At 34.5% G+C, this 20,914-nt stretch overlaps 1 protein-coding gene across 4 annotated transcripts in view; it reads right to left on the reverse strand.

Moving 5' to 3' along the window:
* Positions 1 to 20,914, reverse strand: part of LOC115219534 (protocadherin beta-15) — a 171,040-nt gene that overhangs the window by 35,904 nt on the left and 114,222 nt on the right. For all 4 annotated transcript variants that reach the window (XR_005001978.1, XR_005001977.1, XR_003882320.2 and 1 more), the window contains one exon: positions 1,358 to 3,787. Coding sequence is in view for 1 of the 4 variants with exons in the window: in XM_036509238.1 (XP_036365131.1) it covers positions 1,358 to 3,760 (2,403 nt within the window). In the remaining 3 variants the exon portion in view is untranslated. The remainder of the gene's footprint in view (positions 1 to 1,357; positions 3,788 to 20,914) is intronic.

Below are 20,914 nucleotides of genomic sequence, written 5' to 3' on the forward strand. Positions count from 1 at the left end.
ATGCATCTTACGGTGGTGCCTGTCACCTGTATGATAAAGAATCATACATTGGGGAGTGGTAACGACTAGGGTAGGGTAGCTGACTGCTGATTGTTATTAATCATCTTTTGGTTTCCTCTAGCTTTGCTCTCATTTACAAACCCAGTGAAAATGCATATATTTCAGATTTCAAAGAAATTTGAACAATAGATATAAGACCCAAGTTAAAAAGCTTCGAACAATTTAACTTCTCTGGTTGACTTTAAGAACCCCCACCCCTATAGGGACCTTAACTCCAACATTTTAGAGCTCCATGAGCTCCATTTTTCAGGAGCAAAAACCTTTCAATAGGTTCCATAAGATTTGAATTTTGGAATCTGGGCATAACGATGAGTAGCATGGGATAAATGTTTCAGGATTAGAATTTTTGTTAAGGTGTGTAAAGAAGGAAAGAACCCTCATTAAAATTCTTCATCTGCGATTTTGATGAAATTTGAATCACAGGTATTCCAGTTCATTAGAGAAAATATAAAAGAAAAGTCTAATTCTTCAATTCCATGTGACACAGGCAACGCCGGGCATCTGTGCTAGTCATAAATAGTTTTGAGATTTTGATGTTATGATTTTATATTTTTAGAATGACATTGTAGGTGTGAGAAACCAGATCTAACCAGTCTGAACGAGGAGAATAATCGGACCAAATATGACCAGGGTAAATGCTAAAGGGATAAGCCTTTTTTATTTTTTTTTTAACAACAATCTAATCAAGAAAGTAGCACACTATTCTGAATGTAGTTTTGTCTGAATGTTCTATACAGAAGAAAAACTGCTACAATATCTGAAAGTTGTGCAACATAGGTAGAATAATCAGCTATTTTGCTGGTTCCTTATATAGAGTTTTATTATAATGGTAGCATATCAAAGTGTGTAAAAACAATAACCATAGAAAAAAAGAATTTTAAAGATAATTAATTAATTACACAAATATAGTACGGCTGAAGTTCAATTTATTATAGCAAAGCAAAAAAAAATATCTTATGTTATGGATAGTAAACTCCTAATAAAACAATTTGAAATGTGTTTGTCCAGCTGAAAGACTGGTTAAATAATGGCATGAATGACAAGACATCTTTAAAAATTTACTTTCAATACGTCAAAATGATTGAAGTCCATTTCCCTCCCCCTTTTTTTATTTTTGTCAAAGGAATGGTATTTACATGGAAAAGGAATTAATTGCAACTGTCTAATCTGAAAACGAACAGTGATGTTTGTCATAAACACCAAAACTTGGAAAACTAAAATTAAAATCACAAAAGTGAAAACAAATATGTGAAACTTAATGGATATCTTCAATAGCTATGTAAATTAGATTACTTACTTGATGCAATTCAGGAGTAATACATTGTAGCTGTACTCCTAATGATGACCCTTTCCAACTCTGTCCAGGTTTGTATATGGAGTGAGGATCTCTTCGAAAAAGAGCTGTTTTAGAATTTCTTATTTGTTTTGGATCTGATAAGATTGCAACAGGAACATCATATTTTGGAGAGTCTTGTTCACAAACGTATCCAGATGGCCTTCTCTCACCAACAAAGTCTTGAGTAGCACCATAATGGTTTTCTTTTTGATTTCTTTTATGAACAACACAAACAATTACAGAAACTACAATAGCAACAGAAACTATCACTGCTGCTACTACTATAATAATCATCAAATTAATATGTATTCTGTTGTCTGATTCTGTATCTTCAGAGATGTACATTTTGGCTGTTGTATTGCTAACAGTTAGTGTCAAAGACAGTGTAGTGGTTGCTGATAAAACTGGTGTACCATTATCTTTGACAGCTAATTTTAGATTATATGATCCAGCATCATTTTGGTAAACTGTACGAGAGAAAGACAAAACTCCAGTATAATGGTTAACTTTGAATAAATGTTTGTCATTGCCTCCAAGTATTTCATACCTGAGGAAAGCATTAACATGTTTGTCTCTGTCGGAGGCTCTTAATGTTGTGATGTCACTCTTACTCTGTGGATGGTGATGGAAATCTAGATTGAAAGGGTTAACACTAGGGAAAGTAAAATAGGGAGTATTATCATTTTTGTCCATAACTTCAACAACAACGTTAGCTGTGTTGTTAAGAGATGGTGTACCATTATCTTTTACTAACACTTTAAATCTGTAAATGTCATGTTGTTCACGGTCTAAAGACTGAGTAGTTGATATGAATCCTAAATGAGAGATTTTAAAGGGAAGAACACTCCCATCTCTGCTTATAAGAAAATAAGATAATTCACCTCCTGATCCAAGATCAGGGTCGGTTGCATTGATGAAGCCTACTGGAAAATTTCTATTTTCATTTTCATAGGTTAAAAATTCAAAAGTATCTTTAGTAAATGTTGGTTGTACATCATTAACATCTGATACTTGCACTGAAAATCGTTTCTCAGTTTTTAATGGTGGAGATCCTTTGTCTTCACATGTGATGGTAAAATCTATGTGGTTTTCTACTTCTCTGTCAACTGTTTTCTTAATAACAACTTTATACTTTTTACGTGCAAGAGCCTGAAGTTGAAAGTGATCATGATTAATATAACAAGAAACTTCATTATCATCTGTGACCTTTACATAAGCAATAAAGTTACCAACTTTTACACCCTCTGAAATGCTTGGCAAATTTTCTGGTGATTTTGCTATAAAATTCATATCTATATCAGGAGGGTTGTTCTCTTGATTATTTATATTAACTAAAACCAGAGCAACTGAACCTAAGGAAGGATTACCTCCATCCTTTGCTTTAACAAACAATTTATATACCTTCTTGGAACCTGTTGGAAACTTTTGCACCACCCAGATTTCCCCTGTTGATTCATTTAATTTAAAATAGGCTCTGGCACTCTCTGATGTTTTGGGACTGAACTGGTACATTACTTTACCATTTTTACCAGAATCTAAGTCAGTTGCTGATAAAGTGACTATAGGTGTTGATCGTTGATAACCATTTTTGATAGAAACATTGTAAATATTTTGGGAGAAGACTGGAGAGTTGTCATTTTCATCTCGAACTGATATTTGGAGATTAAGAACACCTTCTCTAGGGGGATGGCCTCCATCTTTTGCAATAACTTGAAGCTGATAAGAATCTTGTACTTCTCTGTCAAGTTTCTCTTGTAAAATAATACCAATTTTGGAAGTACCATCCATATTTTTTGAAACTGATAATGTGAAAAGATCATCATTATTGTTCTTTAGTAAATATGTTATTTGTGAATTTTGTATACCTACATCTTTGTCTATGGCATTAGGTATAGATTTTTTTGTTCCTTTGCCATCAGTTTCATAAAATTCAAGTTCAATTTCTTTGTTTCGAAATTCTGGCTTGTTGTCATTTATATCTTCAATAATAATTTTGACTTCCAATATTTTAATAAAATATTTTTTCTGTTGAACTGCAACATCTACCATTTTGAAACATTCTACATTGTATTTACAAAGAGTTTCTGCATCTAGTCTTTGAGCTGTATATAATTTGCCTGTTTTAGTGACATTGAACAACTTTGACGTGTTTGTATTCTCTTGGTGAAGCTGACTGAACCAAATATTGCTGTCATCCTTTGGAGATATGATGCCTAATAGTTTTGTATCTGCTGCAATATCACCAACAAAAGTTCCTGGGTCATTCTCTTCATCTATACGATATACACGATCTGCACAGAGGGATGTTTCCAGAATAAGCAACAACAAAGACACTTCAGTTAGCATGTTTTCGCATATGGACATCTTTCTTGGAAAGAATCATGAATGCATCTGAAATGGTACAGAAATGAATATTAACAATTATTGAAATATAGACGTATTTATTTTATCAAATCAGTTTATGTTAATCATAAAGCTCTTTACTCTTTAATCTTTTACTTGTTTCAGTCATTTGACTGCGGCCATGCTGGAGCACCACCTTTAGACGAGCAAATCGACCCCAGGACTTATTCTTTGTAAGCCCAGTACTTATTTTATCGGTCTATTTTGCCGAACCGTTGTCAAGCAATGCTAGTGGGACAAACACAGACACACACACACACACACACATATATATATACATATATACGACGGGCTTCTTTCAGTTTCCATCTACCAAATCCACTCACACGGCTTTGGTCGGCCCGAGGCTATAGTAGAAGACACTTGCCCAACATGCCATGCAGTGGGACTGAACCCGGAACCATGTGGCTGGTAAGCAAGCTACTTACCACACAGCCACTCCTGCGCCTATAATTTCATGTTCCTAAAGCATGTATAATTTCTACCTTTTCATCTTTCTATGTTTTCTAACATTGATTAATTTATAGAATATGGAGAATATCTATTTAGACAGACTGTGAATTTCTTCAGTGTTCTCTTGATTCCTTTTCTTTTGCTCAGATTTGAAATAAAATGTGAACTGTTACTATGACTGTGAATATCAGTTATCAGAAAAGCTAAGACATATAGTAAGGGTTCTCAATTCAGACATAATGTTAGCGATTTGGAGTGAAGAATAGTTGCCATTTGCCTGGTACTTGATTAGGATTTTGCAGCTGTGGCTGCACCCTATCTTAGGATAATAAGGTGGCGAGCTAGCAGAACCGTTAACCGTTAGCACACCGGGCGAAATGCGTAGCCGTATTTCGTCTGTCGTTACGATCCGAGTTCAAATTCCGCCGAGGTCGACTTTGCCTTTCATCCTTTCAGGGTCGATAAATTAAGTACCAGTTACGCACTGGGATCGATATAATCGACTTAATCCGTTTGTCTGTCCTTGTTTGTCCCCTCTGTGTTTAGCCCCTTGTGGGTAATAAAGAAACATATCTTAGGATAATAATTTTCAAACATTTTATTCATAGATTTTGTGAACTGATGATGTGTCCAGATCGAAAATAGTCCGTGAGAGGGCAATTAGAAAAGATCAAGTATGAATGAATCTAAGTGCTGATTCTTTTGAAGCTCACTTAGAATCAGATTTTTGAAGTATATGTATCCTTTTATTGATAATCAATTATGGTGACTAATAAAGACACACTCATTGTAAAGTGAATCTAATTAACAAGTACATATGTTTAGAAAGCTTTTGATTGTTAATGTTGGTTTTTGAGAATAGTGAATTGCAATGGCCACTCAGATCAATCAAGAAATTCCCCAAGACAAATTATTTCATGTTTCACATTACTAATGACAGTATTGTTCTTTGCAGATTAAAGAAAATATTTAATATAATTCTCATTTCTTGGCAAGTCATTTGGATTCCTGCTATGTGATTTAAAAAATATTGTGCTTGTAATCATATGAGAAAGAAACTTAAAATTTTTTAATAATTTTTTTCTTTAAATGACAGTCACTAAACTCTGTCCTGGTACCTTAGACATTAAAGCTGATGTTCAGAGTGGAAATCTCTGATGCTATCTAAATTGGGAATGTCTGGTTTATTTTGGAAAATCAAAAGTAAAAATAAAAAAAATTCTGCTTTGTAAGTTCCATTGAATATGAATTTGAGTATTTGCCAAGAGCACTAAAGTTCTTTGATGGGTAAAAATGATTATCACAACTTTCAGTTTTTTTTGGTTTTTTTCTCAAAACGCTGAATATTTATGAATAATTCAAATTTGTTGATCTCAGCAAATATTGCCATTACTTCTTTTGTTATAAGCCTAATTCTAATAACAATGCAGTTGGTTTAGAAAAATATTTATCACTTTGGGGTTGGAAACTGTCTAGAAATTGAATGTAAGAGAACATTATTCTTCTGTGTACTCAGCCTCATTTCCATCAGTGATCTTGAGTAGTGTTTCTGACAATTTTAGCACGAGACCTGCACTGCTTTTGGCAGACTGTTGGTTTGTTTAAGCATCAATTACTTAACAAAAAAAAACCCTCAAAAAAACCACTCTACATATAGTTATGTTATATTTGTTGTCAGCAATATTAGGAATAGTAGTCATTGTTCCTCTATTAAGAATTAATCAATGTTTTTGGTGGATATAGTTATAGCAAAATAACAGGCAGTTACAATGGCTGAAAGAGGTTTAAAATAGAAATTTTGAATTTGTTGATCACATGCCAGCATAATGCAGTGAAATAAAATAGGAGCTTTGGGTAAATATAGAAAACACAATATTCATTAGTGAAATATCAGTTGCCCGGTAAATATACTAAAAACTAATTAAATAATTTCAATTTTGCTTAAGTATATGTTAGGCTTTCACCAAATCTAGAATGATATTAAAATAAAGAGTTTCTTGAGAAAGATGTGTATGAAGAACAACATATTTATATGTGCATGAGCAAACACGTCTGTCAATATCAGAAGGGAAAAACAAAAGCAAAAAAAAAAAACAAGCAAAAAAAAAAAGTTGAAATGGTTTTGATAATCATTGATGAATAATTATGAATCCATTTGAATATATTTTTGCCATGCCATCCTCATATTTAAGATGCATCTAGAATAGATGAACTTAGATTCATATTGAGCATAGAAATATATTTGCAATGACCAATAAAGCATGATGTCCAAACATGGGAAATTCTCGAAGAACATTGACCAGAAGAACTCATTGAAGGGTACAGAAATTTAGTGAAAGGTCACCATTTTATTTAGAAAGATTTACAGCCCAAATATTATTATCGCCATTCATAGATATATAAATGATGCTGATTTAATATCATTTACTAAATATAAGCATTCCCTCATTGTCTTTTGTTAACGTCAGTTATATATGGATGTCTCTTTTGACTCAATAGGTTAAAAATTTTATACAATATTTATGTATGAACTGTTTGTAGTGTTTTCATGATATGAATCCTCTTGCTTACTTGCTAAAATACTCAGGTGCATAATGAATTTAATTTTTGTAAATAACCCCTTTATGCATTAGAGGCTTATATATTTTCAGCGACATTGAGCATAGGTTGCTTGACTTGCTAGAAATAGAGGCTAAATCACCTTCAGTTCATACCTATGTTTTATAAAGAAATAAAAGAGCATATTGGATAGAATAGCTAAGGAAAAACAGACAGGACAGTCAAAATAAAAAGTCTTTGATTGTACAAGTGTGAGGAGCTACAGCTAAGAAAAGTTGTAAATAAAAATTTGCATGACATGGAATGTGTTATTTAATATTACCATTAATTGCTTATATGCTCATAAATCTGTCTGTCTGTCTATCTCAATCAATCAATTAATCAATCAATCAATCAATCATCCATGTATGTATGACATTCAGTTTTATTTCAAGATTTCTTACCAATACAGAAAGATCCGGTTTCTAACCTACATTCAAGGCTCCTTCATTGGAAATTCAACATCTGCATGCATGCAGATTTGTATGTTTTGCTTTACGTATGTATTCTCATGTATAGTAGTTGCATACTCAAAGTTTTGCAGATTTTTACAGTTCCAATAAGTGAGTGAGCGAGCGAGCATGAATGACTATTTGAGTATTCAGTAAAGGCTGCATAGTAACCAATAAAGTTGTATATTTGAAAGAAAGCCATGTGAAATTCTTGCCAAATAGTTTTGTGGAGAGAGGAGGCTGTTATGCATGGATGACTGCTAGCCTTCCATAAACAACCTTGCCCAAACTTGTACCTCAGAGGATAACTTTCTAGGTGCAATCCCATGGTCATGCATGACCAAAGAGGGTCTCCCCCCATATATGTATGTATATATATATATATATATATATATATATATATATATATATATGTTTATGTCAGGTTACTTTCGAGTGCTACTGGTAACATGTAACCCAGTACAACCTGTTGCATGGTTGGGCTGTCGGCAACTAAACCGGCAACCCCCACCAAGCTTGCTTGGTGAGGAGGGTGTTTATTGGACACCCTGCGGGATGAAAAACAAAACCCGTCAAAGGGCGGAGGAACTCTTGAGAGTCAACTGCCATCCAATAAATGTGTAATTTTTTTTCTTATCTTAAAGCTTGAGGCTGAATCATGCTCGGGGACATAGAAAGAATCGGACTGAATACCCGATCGCGTGGTTAAGCCATTGGAAGCGAAGGACTCCTAGCCTTTGTTAGGGCATCCTTCTCGGGAAAGGTAACTCAGGTAACTGGGATAACACTGACATAAAACCTGCGGCTCAGTGGTTACCAATGATGTTGACTTGTTCTTCGTTTTGGATTATGGCTGCTGTTGCTTAGTGAGTGGGGTTGACTCAGTGCACAACCTTTCCTCACTTTAAAAAAAATATTCCTGCACAGGCATTGCACGGTAACAACATTGTTCATGAATGTTGATGGTGCTGTGAGTCTCAACTGAATGGCTGGCTGTAGCCTTAAAAAGCAAATAAAAGTCACATTCGATCACAGCACCAATAACAGTTAAGCTTCGTGCAATGGCCATACTCGATAACGATGGGGCAGCCATCATATATGTATGTATATATGTATGTATATGTATATATGTATATATATATATATATATATATATATATATATGTGTATGTAAATAAGTATGTATATATGTATGTATGTATATATGTATGTATGTATGTATATATATGTATGTATATATATGTATGTATATATATATGTATGTATATATATATGTATGTATATATGTATGTATATATGTATATATATATATGTATGTATATATATGTATGTATATATATATGTATATATATATATATATATATATATACACACACACATACATATACATTTAAAATAATAAGGGTTAAAAATTGAATACAATTTGATTAATATCAATTTAAAACCAGTGGTCTAGCATATAGAAAAATTTGAAAATTCAAAAAAATTGTATTACATACATATAAGAGGGATGACCACTAAGTGGACATCCATTATGCTAGAAGCCGGCCTCCTATGGTCTTACCACTTGAGAACATTCCTTTCGTAATGGTTAGACCATAGGAGTTCGGCTTCTAGCATATGGATGTCCATATAGTTGTCATCCCTCTTATATGTATGTAAGTATATATATATATATATATACACTAGTAGAAGAAATAGCTAAGATTTTTGGCTGCTATTTCTGAACTTCGGTGTGTGGTGAAGCAATTCTTTGCTGAACCCTTTTTATTAGTATTACTTAAGTTTACCATGAAACGGTCCTGTTTTCATACTGAATTCTACTTGGTGAAATTATTGATTACTTATTAATTAATTAATTTTACCCTTTGTTATTATTATTATTATTATATATATATATATAATATATATATATATATATTATATATATATATATACACTAGTAGAAGAAATAGCTAAGATTTTTGGCTGCTATTTCTGAACTTCGGTGTGTGGTGAAGCAATTCTTTGCTGAACCCTTTTTATTAGTATTACTTAAGTTTACCATGAAATGGTCCTGTTTTCATACTGAATTCTACTTGGTGAAATTATTGATTACTTATTAATTAATTAATTTTACCCTTTGTTATTATTATTATTATTATATATATATATATATATATATATGTATGTGTGTGATAATTCTGTTTATCACTTTTAGTAAGTTAAGCTGTGTGTTATGCTGTGTTGGCCAGTTATCATTAAAAATCGGTATCATTATTAAGGCAGCAAGCTGGCAGAAACATTAGCAAATACACAAAACAAAATATTTTGTTGCATTCCTACAGGTTCATTGTTTTTCCAGTTCCAATTGTACTGAGGTCAACTTTGCCTTTCAACTTTTCTGTGTCCCTTTGAGAGTGATGAAATAAGCACCAGTTGAGCTCTGATGTAATTGAATATCCTTTCACTTAAAAAGTTTAGCACCTCTCAAAACCATTTCATATCCCATATTCCATAGATCAGGGGTATCCCTTTACAACTCTTCTATACGTTCTAGTGCTTGAGCCTTTACTGTAGAAGCTAGAAGCCTTGAGGGGGTATCCCATTAGATATGAGAGAGCTGTGTCAGTGCATGCAGATGGTGTCAGACATCAAATAAGTTGTGCAGTGGATGAGGCTGAAAGGATTGAGGTAAGTGACTTTACTCTTTGGTCAAGCTCACAACTTTTTCAAGTTCCACTTGGAAAGAAAAGTGAGGGTGAAGAGAGGAGTGCTACCTCCCACTGAATTTGTGAAATGATGGGTGACTATGTTAAAGATGGTTAGAGTGAGTGGCCCTTCTCTAAACATGCCTGTGATGATCAGGGTAATCTTGGATCTGTGGGGTCCCTTGATTTTCCTTAGTTGGAGTTTCTCCTGTATCAGGTTGTGTCGATAATGTTCATCTTCATTCACCATTTTCATGGTGGTCCCAAGCACACAAAGTGCGATCCGTCCCATTGCAAATTCACACCAAACTACATTGAAGTGTCAAGTAACTAAGGAATGCATAAGTGCTAGAAACAGACTGAAGTTAGCTACTTATTAGAGTGCTTAAAGTTTAGTGTTGATAAAAACCAGACATTTTGGCCAAACCAATATATATATATCACCTTCACTTTCACTTTGACTGACCAGTCCATCAGGCGTCCATTTGACACCGCTGGTCACAGCACGCTGTCCACTCCTCTCTGGATTGCGCCTTTCTCATCCACGTGATCCCAATCGTCCTCTTGAAATCGTAACTCCACCGTCGTGGAGGTCTTTTCCGCTCACGCGGGTAACACTCGTCAACTGCGTGCGTCCACCGATTATCGGTGAGCCGGGCGACGTGTCCAGCCCATCTATACTTATATATATATATATTTGGGAGAGATGGGTTTGGCAATGGCTTAGACAGATTGCCTTATTTGAGTATTTGCTGAGTAGTGCTTTTGCAAAAGGAATAGTTACTGCATCAATGTGTGCAATTAAAACATTTGGTAGTTACATAAATATAGTATAACATAGTCAATTCTACATTACTTTCGAGCCAACCATGTATACACACACACAAAATATTGTGTATATGTGTGTAAAACTACTTTGAAATTTACCAGTTTATTTTAATTTGCGAATATTTTTCTCGGGATGATTGCCTGGAATAATCTTGTGTTTTTGCATTAATTATTTTTTTTTGTACATAATCGTTACTGTATTAGTGAAATGTCAGCACTGTACTGTTGACAAGATAATATACATTTCATACTCTATGTAAGTTATTAAGATTAAAATTTTCATTTTCAAGGGAGATATTTAAATCGAATATTGCAGAGTTATCTCCCTTCAAGCTTTCCTCGCCGTTTTACGTTTTTCTCTCACTTATTCCGAAATATATCGATTTCCTGCTAATTATTTGGAACATGATATGCAAATAGAACCACACACATCACTCATAATAATTAGAAGAAATTCATATACACATATTTATCATACGAATAATTTAATCAAATGAAGATGCTCGGCAATTTTATTCCGCGTCGCATTTACTTGAAAGAAGAGACTGATTCTTTTCCATTTGTAGCTTTCGGTTTTATAAAGTAGTGTGAACAGAGATGGCCTTCCAGAAAATAGCTCCAAGAAGGAATGTTGTAGTTTGGTTTCGTATGTAAAATACTGTACGAATGCTACACGATTGGCTCACTGAGCGGTAGAAATAGAATTGCTACGCTGCTTTCTCTTGCCATTGTAGTAGTGAATGTCAGAGGAGAATGAGAAAACAGAATGTGTATCAGTAAGCATGTGTTGGTGAACGAATCTTTGACAATCAGCAAAATGGCATATCTGTGTGTAGTAGTAGCAGTGCAGCAGCAGTACCAAATGTAACTTTTTTTCTCATTTTTTGACCTTTGTCAGCAACAGCTCAAGGCCGAACAATTTTCTGGCCTTGAAAAAGGAGAATAGGTTTTGGTTCGCAATTTTGACAGTGTGACTGAATGGGAATTTTTATCATTAGACGTAAATAAAGGCTGTAAGGCCTAGTATTTGTACTGCCCATGAAAGCTTTAGTTTTGTGTTGTACATCTGAAAAGGACATAAATTGGAAGATTTCCTTTCGTATGTGTTGTAATAGTTTTATTTTTGCAGTTGAAGGAGACAAGCTTTTCATGTTTCCATTAAATCAATTCTCAAGGCAGCTTTTCTTTTAAAGTTATCTACATATCTAGTGTTAGAAGTCAAGGTATACTTGGCTGATACCTGTACTTGGAAAGTAAAGGATGAATGAAATGTGGTATCGTCAAAGTATGAGTAATATTTCTGCATAATGTTTCTGCCTAAGAGCGATAGGACAGAGTCAGTAGGGGGTCACAGACTCTATCCCTCTCAGGAACAGATACACAGTTATGTGCTTGCATAGAATAAGATAGATTCCAATGGAGAGAAACTTTGTTGAATTTAGTGAGGATAAAAGCTTACGCTGATGTACATTGATTGTAGTTAATGCATTGTAGCTTGTGGCAGTCTCATGGCTGATTGCTTCTGTTAGAGTGATTAGACGTGTGTTATCATCAGCACGTTACACCCACTTTTCTTTACTGGCAAGATTCGATACATTTTGAAACTGTTTTTTACTGCTGGATGCCCTTCTTGTCACCAGCTGTTTTAGTTGCTTGTTTGATGTGTCTTACATTGCAATCCAAAAAAAAAAAATAATAAATATGGTGGTAATATCTAGCATGGTTGTCAGTTTTTTTCAGACAGTATTCTAACTGTGGTTGTCTTGTCCATCTTTTGGCACTAAATTTCTAGTTCAGTGTGTCCCTTCCTTTTCAAGATGGTAGTTTGAGATTTGACTGCTGTTTCTAACAGATTGAGGAAACAGTTGGATGTTCCCATAGTGGGTGGCGTGTGTGTGTGTGCGTGTGTGTATGTGAATGCTAGATACTTAGTGTAGGGAGTGCTTGTGCATTGAAGAGCCAGAAATCTTCCAGTGCTGAAGTATAAATATTTTCTGATCTTGGCTTGATGTCAGAATTCATGTTACATCAAGTCATTTGTCCACAATGAGGAGACTATCATCTTTGTATTGAGGTATTTACATGTTCACCCTCAATTATATATAATTATATGGAGTATCTCTCTCTCTCTTTATATAAACCAGCCTCCCCCATTATATATATATATATATATTTAAGTAGGTGAATGAATTATCCTATGTTTATCGTCAGCATGGAAAATTCGTTTAACCGAAACCTGGCTAGCAAATTCACATCAAAAATCACGGTTGAAGCGACCTGTCAAGGGTAGAAACTCCGGGTTCATGTGTAGAAATTTGTGTGTTGTCTATGAATAAATGAAAGAATGGAGTTGAACGAAGATGTTAACGAGAGTAAAGGAATTTTGTTAACATCTTCGTTCGACTCCATTCTTTCATTTATGTATATATATATATATATATATATATATATATATATATATATATATTTTAGAGAGAGAAAGAGAGAGATGCACTCAGATTCTCACCTACAACTATTAAGTAAACAGTTGAACCATTAGATGTTAGGCCAGCACTCTATTGACTCTGCCAGCTGCATTTCTTGTATACCACAAATGAAAATGTTTAACTTCCTCGAATCCTTAAATGGCTCTGGTTTCAGGTCATGTCTGTAGAACTAATCATTTGCTCAAAATAATGATTTTTCAATAAACTTCCTAAAAGCATGATGCCCATATATCTTGTGAGGCACGGGCGTTGAATATATGAAGTCTTCTAAGGAGCATAGAATAATGATTTGTATCATCTGCATAAAAAGTAGTGTTTGTCATTTTACAAGGTTTTTATACAGAGATTCTGACAGGTATGTGATACCTGTGTGTCACGCATGCTTATGGCTCAGCTAACAACAGCCACACAGGTATTAAAGACTGTTTTATGAAATGACTTCAGACATTTTCCTCTGACTTTCCCATTCTTACCTATTGTATGTGCTTAACAGACTGTTTCTTACGTCATATCTTAAGACTGTTTATTTCCATTTTCAGTCTTTAACAGTCTTTGACTGCCATTTCTAAATCCTTCGGTATGCAGCAGAGCAGCCTGTTGTTTAATTATATTTACTATATATACTGAACTCTACAGAAGTTCCTGACGCTAAAAGTCATATTTACATACCGAAATTTACTGGTAAATAATTGTTGGTTGTCTAAAAAAACCACGGAAAAAATGATTTACCCTTTTTATTATATTATCATATGTAAAGAGATAGGTTTTTATTGCGTGCTTAGGATCATCAAGACTGTATCATAAAAAGTATTGAATTTTTCTTGCTCTTTAGCTTGAAGTGTAACAGAGAATTTTACTTTGGTGACCATTGCCACCACTATGAATATTATCAAAAATGGCAGTTTTTAGTTATCATCTCTTGAATCTTCTTATTTTAGCACTATAAAAAAAGCCCATGACAATTCTTTTGTTCCCTATATGAAGCATTTACAGAACTATACAGATGAAATCTACACTGAAATATTCTACTTCACAGCTAAGACAACTGTTCATCTTGGCTATCTCAGAAAGCAACTGACATTCCAACTGAAATAATATCAATTGATTTGCAAAAGTTGTCCAAAATCAGTCAAAAGCTGCCATAAAAGTAACAAAAGCAAAACAAACTGCATCCGTACGTTTCCACTGTTGATTACATATCTTCATGTATAAGCAACCCAGCATAGATTAAACACTATTTAAAACAGCAACCTAGGTAGAATTGTTTGAAATTATTTATGAGAGTACAGACCATATTTTAATGAGGTTCAGGGAAAAAAGCCCACTTATACTGGAAGTTATTTACAATATTGTTGGAAAATGTACAAAAGCAAGGAATAACAGAAATTGAACAATGTCTGTTTACATACATGCTGGAAATTTGTACGAGTTGTTGGTGTTCTATAGAAGAACAACCTTCTCTGTATTTAAAAATACCATAGATAACAAAAGTGGCATCCTTAATTGGGTTGCTATAGTACAGACAAGTTTTGTTGCCAAGAACAAAAGCACTTGCTAAAAAGCTATCAGTTAATTTCTTATTTATAGATTATGGACAAGCTTTCTTCAAGTTTAATAAAATTCCCCTTGGATCATTGTGAATCCAATATGATAATAAGCAACTTCAAATTGATAACGCTATAGAGTTTGTAATAAAAAAAAAAAATAGAAACCCAGACACTGCTGACACTTTGTAACAATATAACATAATGACAGAATGACTTTTCTTTTACTTATGTCTTCTGAAATTATTCCACTTTGCAAAAGCAAAAGCTGTTCTAGTTGCTGCCATTGGAAGGTTCATAAAGACATGGCTGTCAGAACTGAAACTGTAAAGCAGAACTGCCTCTGAAACTAGATATTTTAAAATAATGTTCTGTTTTTCAATCTTTGCATTAAACTCTAATTTTTTAATCAAAATTCCATGGTTATATGCTGGGGTTTATTTACAGCAGCAAAAAATACTTAATATTATGCACAATTTTTCAATGATCTAAAAATCTCTACTGAGAATCAGAACAGATTTTCTTCTCATACAAAGAAAAAATTCAACAGAGTAATATTCATACTTAATAGTTGAATGTGGGGAGATTGCCTTCAAACCTTAAAACTCTTCTAATGAATAGTCTATAAGCAATAAGCACTGTATGTAGGTATTGATTACTATGTGTCATAAAAACAGAGATGGGAATAGAAATAAAGTGGACAAAGAATATTTTCTCAGGTTTTAACAAACACGGTTGTTGGAGAGCTTTCCTCCAACAGCAGGTACTGTTGCAGTTGTAGTGTCATCACAAATACCAACATCTGGAGTACATAGATGGAGTACAGAACCCTCAAAACCTAGAAAGTTTGGTAGGAAAAGCAGTGTTTATAGATTTTGTTTATAAAGAAAAGATCAGAATACAGACTTAAGACTGATCTAGGCAGGCTTTAAGTGTTATATTGTAACATTGATGCTGTACATGATAAGTATGAGCAGCAAAATGAACGGTTGAGGGAACCTATGGAAGAGGTAGACCCAGGAAAACCTGGGATGAGGTGGTGAAGCATGACCTTCGAACTTTAGGTCTCACCGAGGAAATGACTAGAGACCGAGACCTATGGAAGTATGCTGTGCGTGAGAAGACCCGGCAGGACAAGTGAGGCCATAATCCCATGGCCTACACCTGGGATGTAGCCAGCCCACTTATGCATTCCTTTCCTTCTTGGGACACAAAACTCCACTTGTGAAGACCTGATGAGGCAAGTGAAAATCCAAATCAAAATCGTAATCTATCAACATCAATGGAATTTGTAACTGTGATACCAGTGCCAGTGGCACGTAAGAGAACCATCCAAACATGGCCATAGCCAGCGCCACTCGACTGGCCTCCATGCTGGTGGCACGTAAAAAGCACTGTCCGATCATGGCCGTTTGCCAGCCTTGTCTGGCACCTGTGCCAGTGACACATAAAAAGCACCCACTACACTCACAGAGTGGTTGGTGTTAGGAAGGGCATCCAGCTGTAGAAACACTGCCAGATCAGACTGGGCCTGGTGCAGCCTACTGGCTTCCCAGACCCCAGTTGAACCGTCCAACCCATGCAAAGCGGACGTTAAATGATGATGATGATGATGATGATGATGAAATATTCAAGTGTGAGAAGAAAAAATATTTAGCAAATCAGGTATAAATTTCTGAAGAAGTATGCAACACCTTATGACATCCTATGCAATTTTACAATTGCTGAAAGGATCTACCTTAATACAAACATAGATAAAAAAATTCCTCTGCATGTCACAAAAAAATTATCAATGAATATTTCACCTCAAACTTGTGAACAATACAGACATTAAAGGGAAGTATAAGACTGCTCCTGGACTTCTATATCATGTCATATTTGCTGCAAAATACTTGATAAACACAAATGATATTGATACCTTTAAAATTAAGATCCTGAGATGCTGATTCTTCCGCTTATCAGTGGAAGACATTTCAGAATTTGTCCCAAAATATCATCAATTTTTTGCTACATGCCTTCATGTTCTTGCTAATTTTAGCATTAATTTTTTAATATATTATGCCATTAAGATGAACCCCTTCTTTATGAGAATAATGCAAACAGCTCAAAAGGAAGAAGAGATATAAAGTGACACACAGACAATGCTGAAGGCCTTAAACTCATTCGATTGCAGGTGAATCTTCATTTAGTGTATTGAGAAAAAGTCAGCTTGGAAGAGTTTATCTTTCTATAAAGCTATATCCACTAGAATTGTTAATTTTAGTACTTTAAATTAACAAAACACCTGTCGATTTTAGAGTGCTTCTAATGCTTGGAGCAGTTATTTGTTTCTAGTCAGTCCAATTTACTACAACTACATCAACTGTGCAAGACTGGTTGTGAACTGCTGAGCTCTTTGCTGGTTGACTTAATGTGATTTCTCTTTCTTCATTTATTTTCCTCCTTACTCTCTCTCCATACAGACACGCTTTTGATATAAAATAACAGCATTATAATACTGGTGTGTTTGTGTGGATAGCTTTCCTATTATATATATAAATATATATATATACCGGAGTAAACACATAAATGTGAAACAAGGTGGAAAAAAAGTGCTCAAATACCAGTGGTAGAGTAATATGCTTTATTTAAAGCAGCCGAAAATTCAACAAAACCTGTTACTCCCGTTGCCGTTCATCGGACAGTTTTTGCTAGAATGGAACTGATATGTCAGTTCTATCCACGGTTCCATTCTAGCAAAAACTTCCGATGAACGGCAACGGGAAACTCAGAGTAACAGGTTTTGTTGAATTTTCGGCTGCTTTAAATAAAGTGTATATATATATATATATATATGCAGATGTGTATGTGTGTGCATTTATGTATATATATGTGGGTATTTGTGTGTGTGTGTATATACATATATATGTATATGATACACATACAGAGTAAACCCTCAGCTTGACAATCAAAAATCTAATGGATTTTGGATTTAATGGACTGAATAATAAAAATTCGTTACTACTACTGCATTCAACTTGAAATACTCTCAATTATTAAAAAGGGAAGTAGAAATAACTAATTTTTTCTTTATAATTGAATACTTTAACATTGTGCCCTGGTGTATTTTGCTGTAGAGCTTTTTTTTATTACATTAAAAATCAATAAAAATGTCACCTAGGTTATCTCCAATTTAACACACTATCAGAATTAACGAACACAACTTCCCCAACTTCAGTAGGTTAAATCAAGATGGAGTGTGTGCTGTATGGCTGTATGTTTCTAACTAGGTATGTGTATGTATATGCATATGTGTGTGTGTGTATATGTGTCTATGTATTGGCACACGCACACACACACTGGTGTGTGTGTTTATGTAAATGCGTGTATATATATGTATGTGTGTATATATATATATACATATATATATGTACATATATGGGTGTATGAATGTATATATAATATACATATACATATGTGTGTGTATGTATATATATATATATATATATACACATATATATATATATATATACATACATATATATATGTATACATTTATATATATTTATATATATATGTGCGTGAATTTAATATGTAAATATATATATATTTTGTATATATACGTTTATATATATATATAAATATATGTACATTTATATATATTTATATCTATATATATATAATGTATATATATATGTATGTATATATATATGTATGTATATATATGTCTATATATATACGTATGTGTGTATATATATGCATATATATATGTATGTGTATATATGTATATATATATATATATATGTATATATGTATTTATATGTATATATGTATTTATATGTACATATGTATATATATATATATATATATATATATATATATATATATATGTATTTATATACATATGTATTTATATATATATGTATTTATATATATATGTATATGTATATATATGCATGTATGATGTATGTATTTATATATATATATGTATGTATATATGTATATATACATATGTATGTATATATATGTATGTATGATGTATGTATATATATATATATATATACACATATATATTTTTGTTTCTGTAGTTTCAGCACAGAGCTGCGGCCAAGCTGATGCACTGCCGTTTTGCTACACTGTTAGTACTGAGAACCTCCTACAATACGTGGTACTTGGTGAAGAATGGACTTTGATGTAGCTACCCTCATTTGCGCCTCTTGATGTGAGGTAGGTTCATCTGGGACTCTCGGCAGGAGGAGGTCCAGCTTTGATTTGAAAATGCCTTCATCTACTTTGTGCACGTTCCTCAGGCTCTTTGGGAGAATATTAAAAAGCTGTGGGCCTCTAAGACCCTGGCTGTTGCAGTAACTGGTCCTGAAGTGCGATGGCGTTGTTGGAATCTTTGACACTATGCAGTGTCATCCCGTTCTGGCATTGGTTTAGCTTTCAATGCCAAAATTTGGCACAATTCCTTCCAGGATATTCCAGATGTATATTACTGCATACCTCTCCTGCCTTCTCTCCAGGGAGTAGAGTCTTAGCTGTTTCAGCCTTTCCCAATAGCTGAGCAGTTGCAAAGAGACAATCTTCTTTGTGAATCTTCTCTGGATTGCTTCAAGGTCCGCTGTTAATTTCACACCGTTAGGTGACCATAGCTGGGAGCAGTGATCCAGGTGTCTGAGGATGAATGTCCTGAGGACCATCACAGTTTCCTTATCTCTGGTTCTGAATGTTCTCAGAATCCAGCCAGCCAGTCGTCTGCACTTTGTTGCCATCCTGGTAATGCGCATTTGGAAAGAGGTATCAACATTCATGTTAATTCCCACGTCTCTCACTGATTTAGGCTCTGGGATTGAAATTCCCTGTGGACCATTGTACCCTGTAAGTTTCAGATTCAGGCTTGGAATTTTTCAGTATGAAACTGCATATTATTATGCTCAGTCCATTTGCAAATTGAGTCCAACTCCTGCTGCAGATGTGCAACATCGCTGTATTTTCTGCGAGACTTTCATGTCATCTGCATATCTTGCAAGGGTGGCTAAACGGGCACTTGAGGGCATATCTGAGAGGGCCACTATAAAAAGCAGTGGTACCAAGACACTATTTGTGTTTTCATAGAGGTGGATCCATTAGCCACTACTGCCTGACTTCTATCTTTCAGAAAGTCATGTAACCACTCTCCAAGTTTTCCACCTATGCTGAGATCACACAGTTTGTGGTATATCATACCATGATCCACTTTGTCAAAAGCCTTTGCAAAATCACATTTAAGTTGTTGAGTAACTGCCTCAACACCCAGTCATAATGTTGTAAGAGCTGGGTCAGGCAGCTCCTAACTAGTTGAAAGCCATGTTGGGTATCCCTCAGCAAGTTATTTTCTTCAAGGAATTAGATTAGTTTCCCACTGACTATCCATTCCATGACTTTACTGATGTGTGAAGACAGAGAGATAGGCCTATAGTTTTTGGCATCTGCTCTGCTTCCTCCTTTATGGACTGGGTATATTATTCCCTCCTTCAGCATGCTTAGCAGTCTGCCATTTGCAAGAAATCTCTGAAAGCGAATCTGGAGGGGTTTTGCCAAGGCATGCTTACACGATTTGAGGAGGATTGCTGGGAAACCATAAGGACCAGCAGTTGAGTTTGCATCCACCTCATCTATGGCTTGTAGTATATCTTCTTCGCTAATGTCGATGCATTCCAACGTAACTGCCTCGCTGGTTATAGGTGAAGCGGCAAAGAAGTTCACTTGTCTGTGTTTCAACAGGGTGGTAAAAACACTTTTGAACTGGTCATTCAGTACCTCACTGATCCTAGTTGGACTGTCTGTGAGGGAGCCATCCTTTTGAGAGAAAGGGGGCCTTTCTTGCAGCGTACTGAAGCTGTTTCTTTTGCATAATGAAAGGCCTTTGGGTTTGAATTAATGTTTTTTATATCCCAGACTTCTTTGTTTGCTCTCTCCCTCACATAGGATTGTTGCAGCCACTTTTCAATCTCCATCCTAATTCGGTGTGAGTTCATAATCGAATAGTATCTTGAATTTCTCTGGAAATTCTTTTCTATAGCTTCACAAAACTGAAAAGGGA

Source organism: Octopus sinensis, linkage group LG14 (assembly GCF_006345805.1).
Source record: "Octopus sinensis linkage group LG14, ASM634580v1, whole genome shotgun sequence".
NCBI lineage: Eukaryota > Metazoa > Mollusca > Cephalopoda > Octopoda > Octopodidae > Octopus > Octopus sinensis.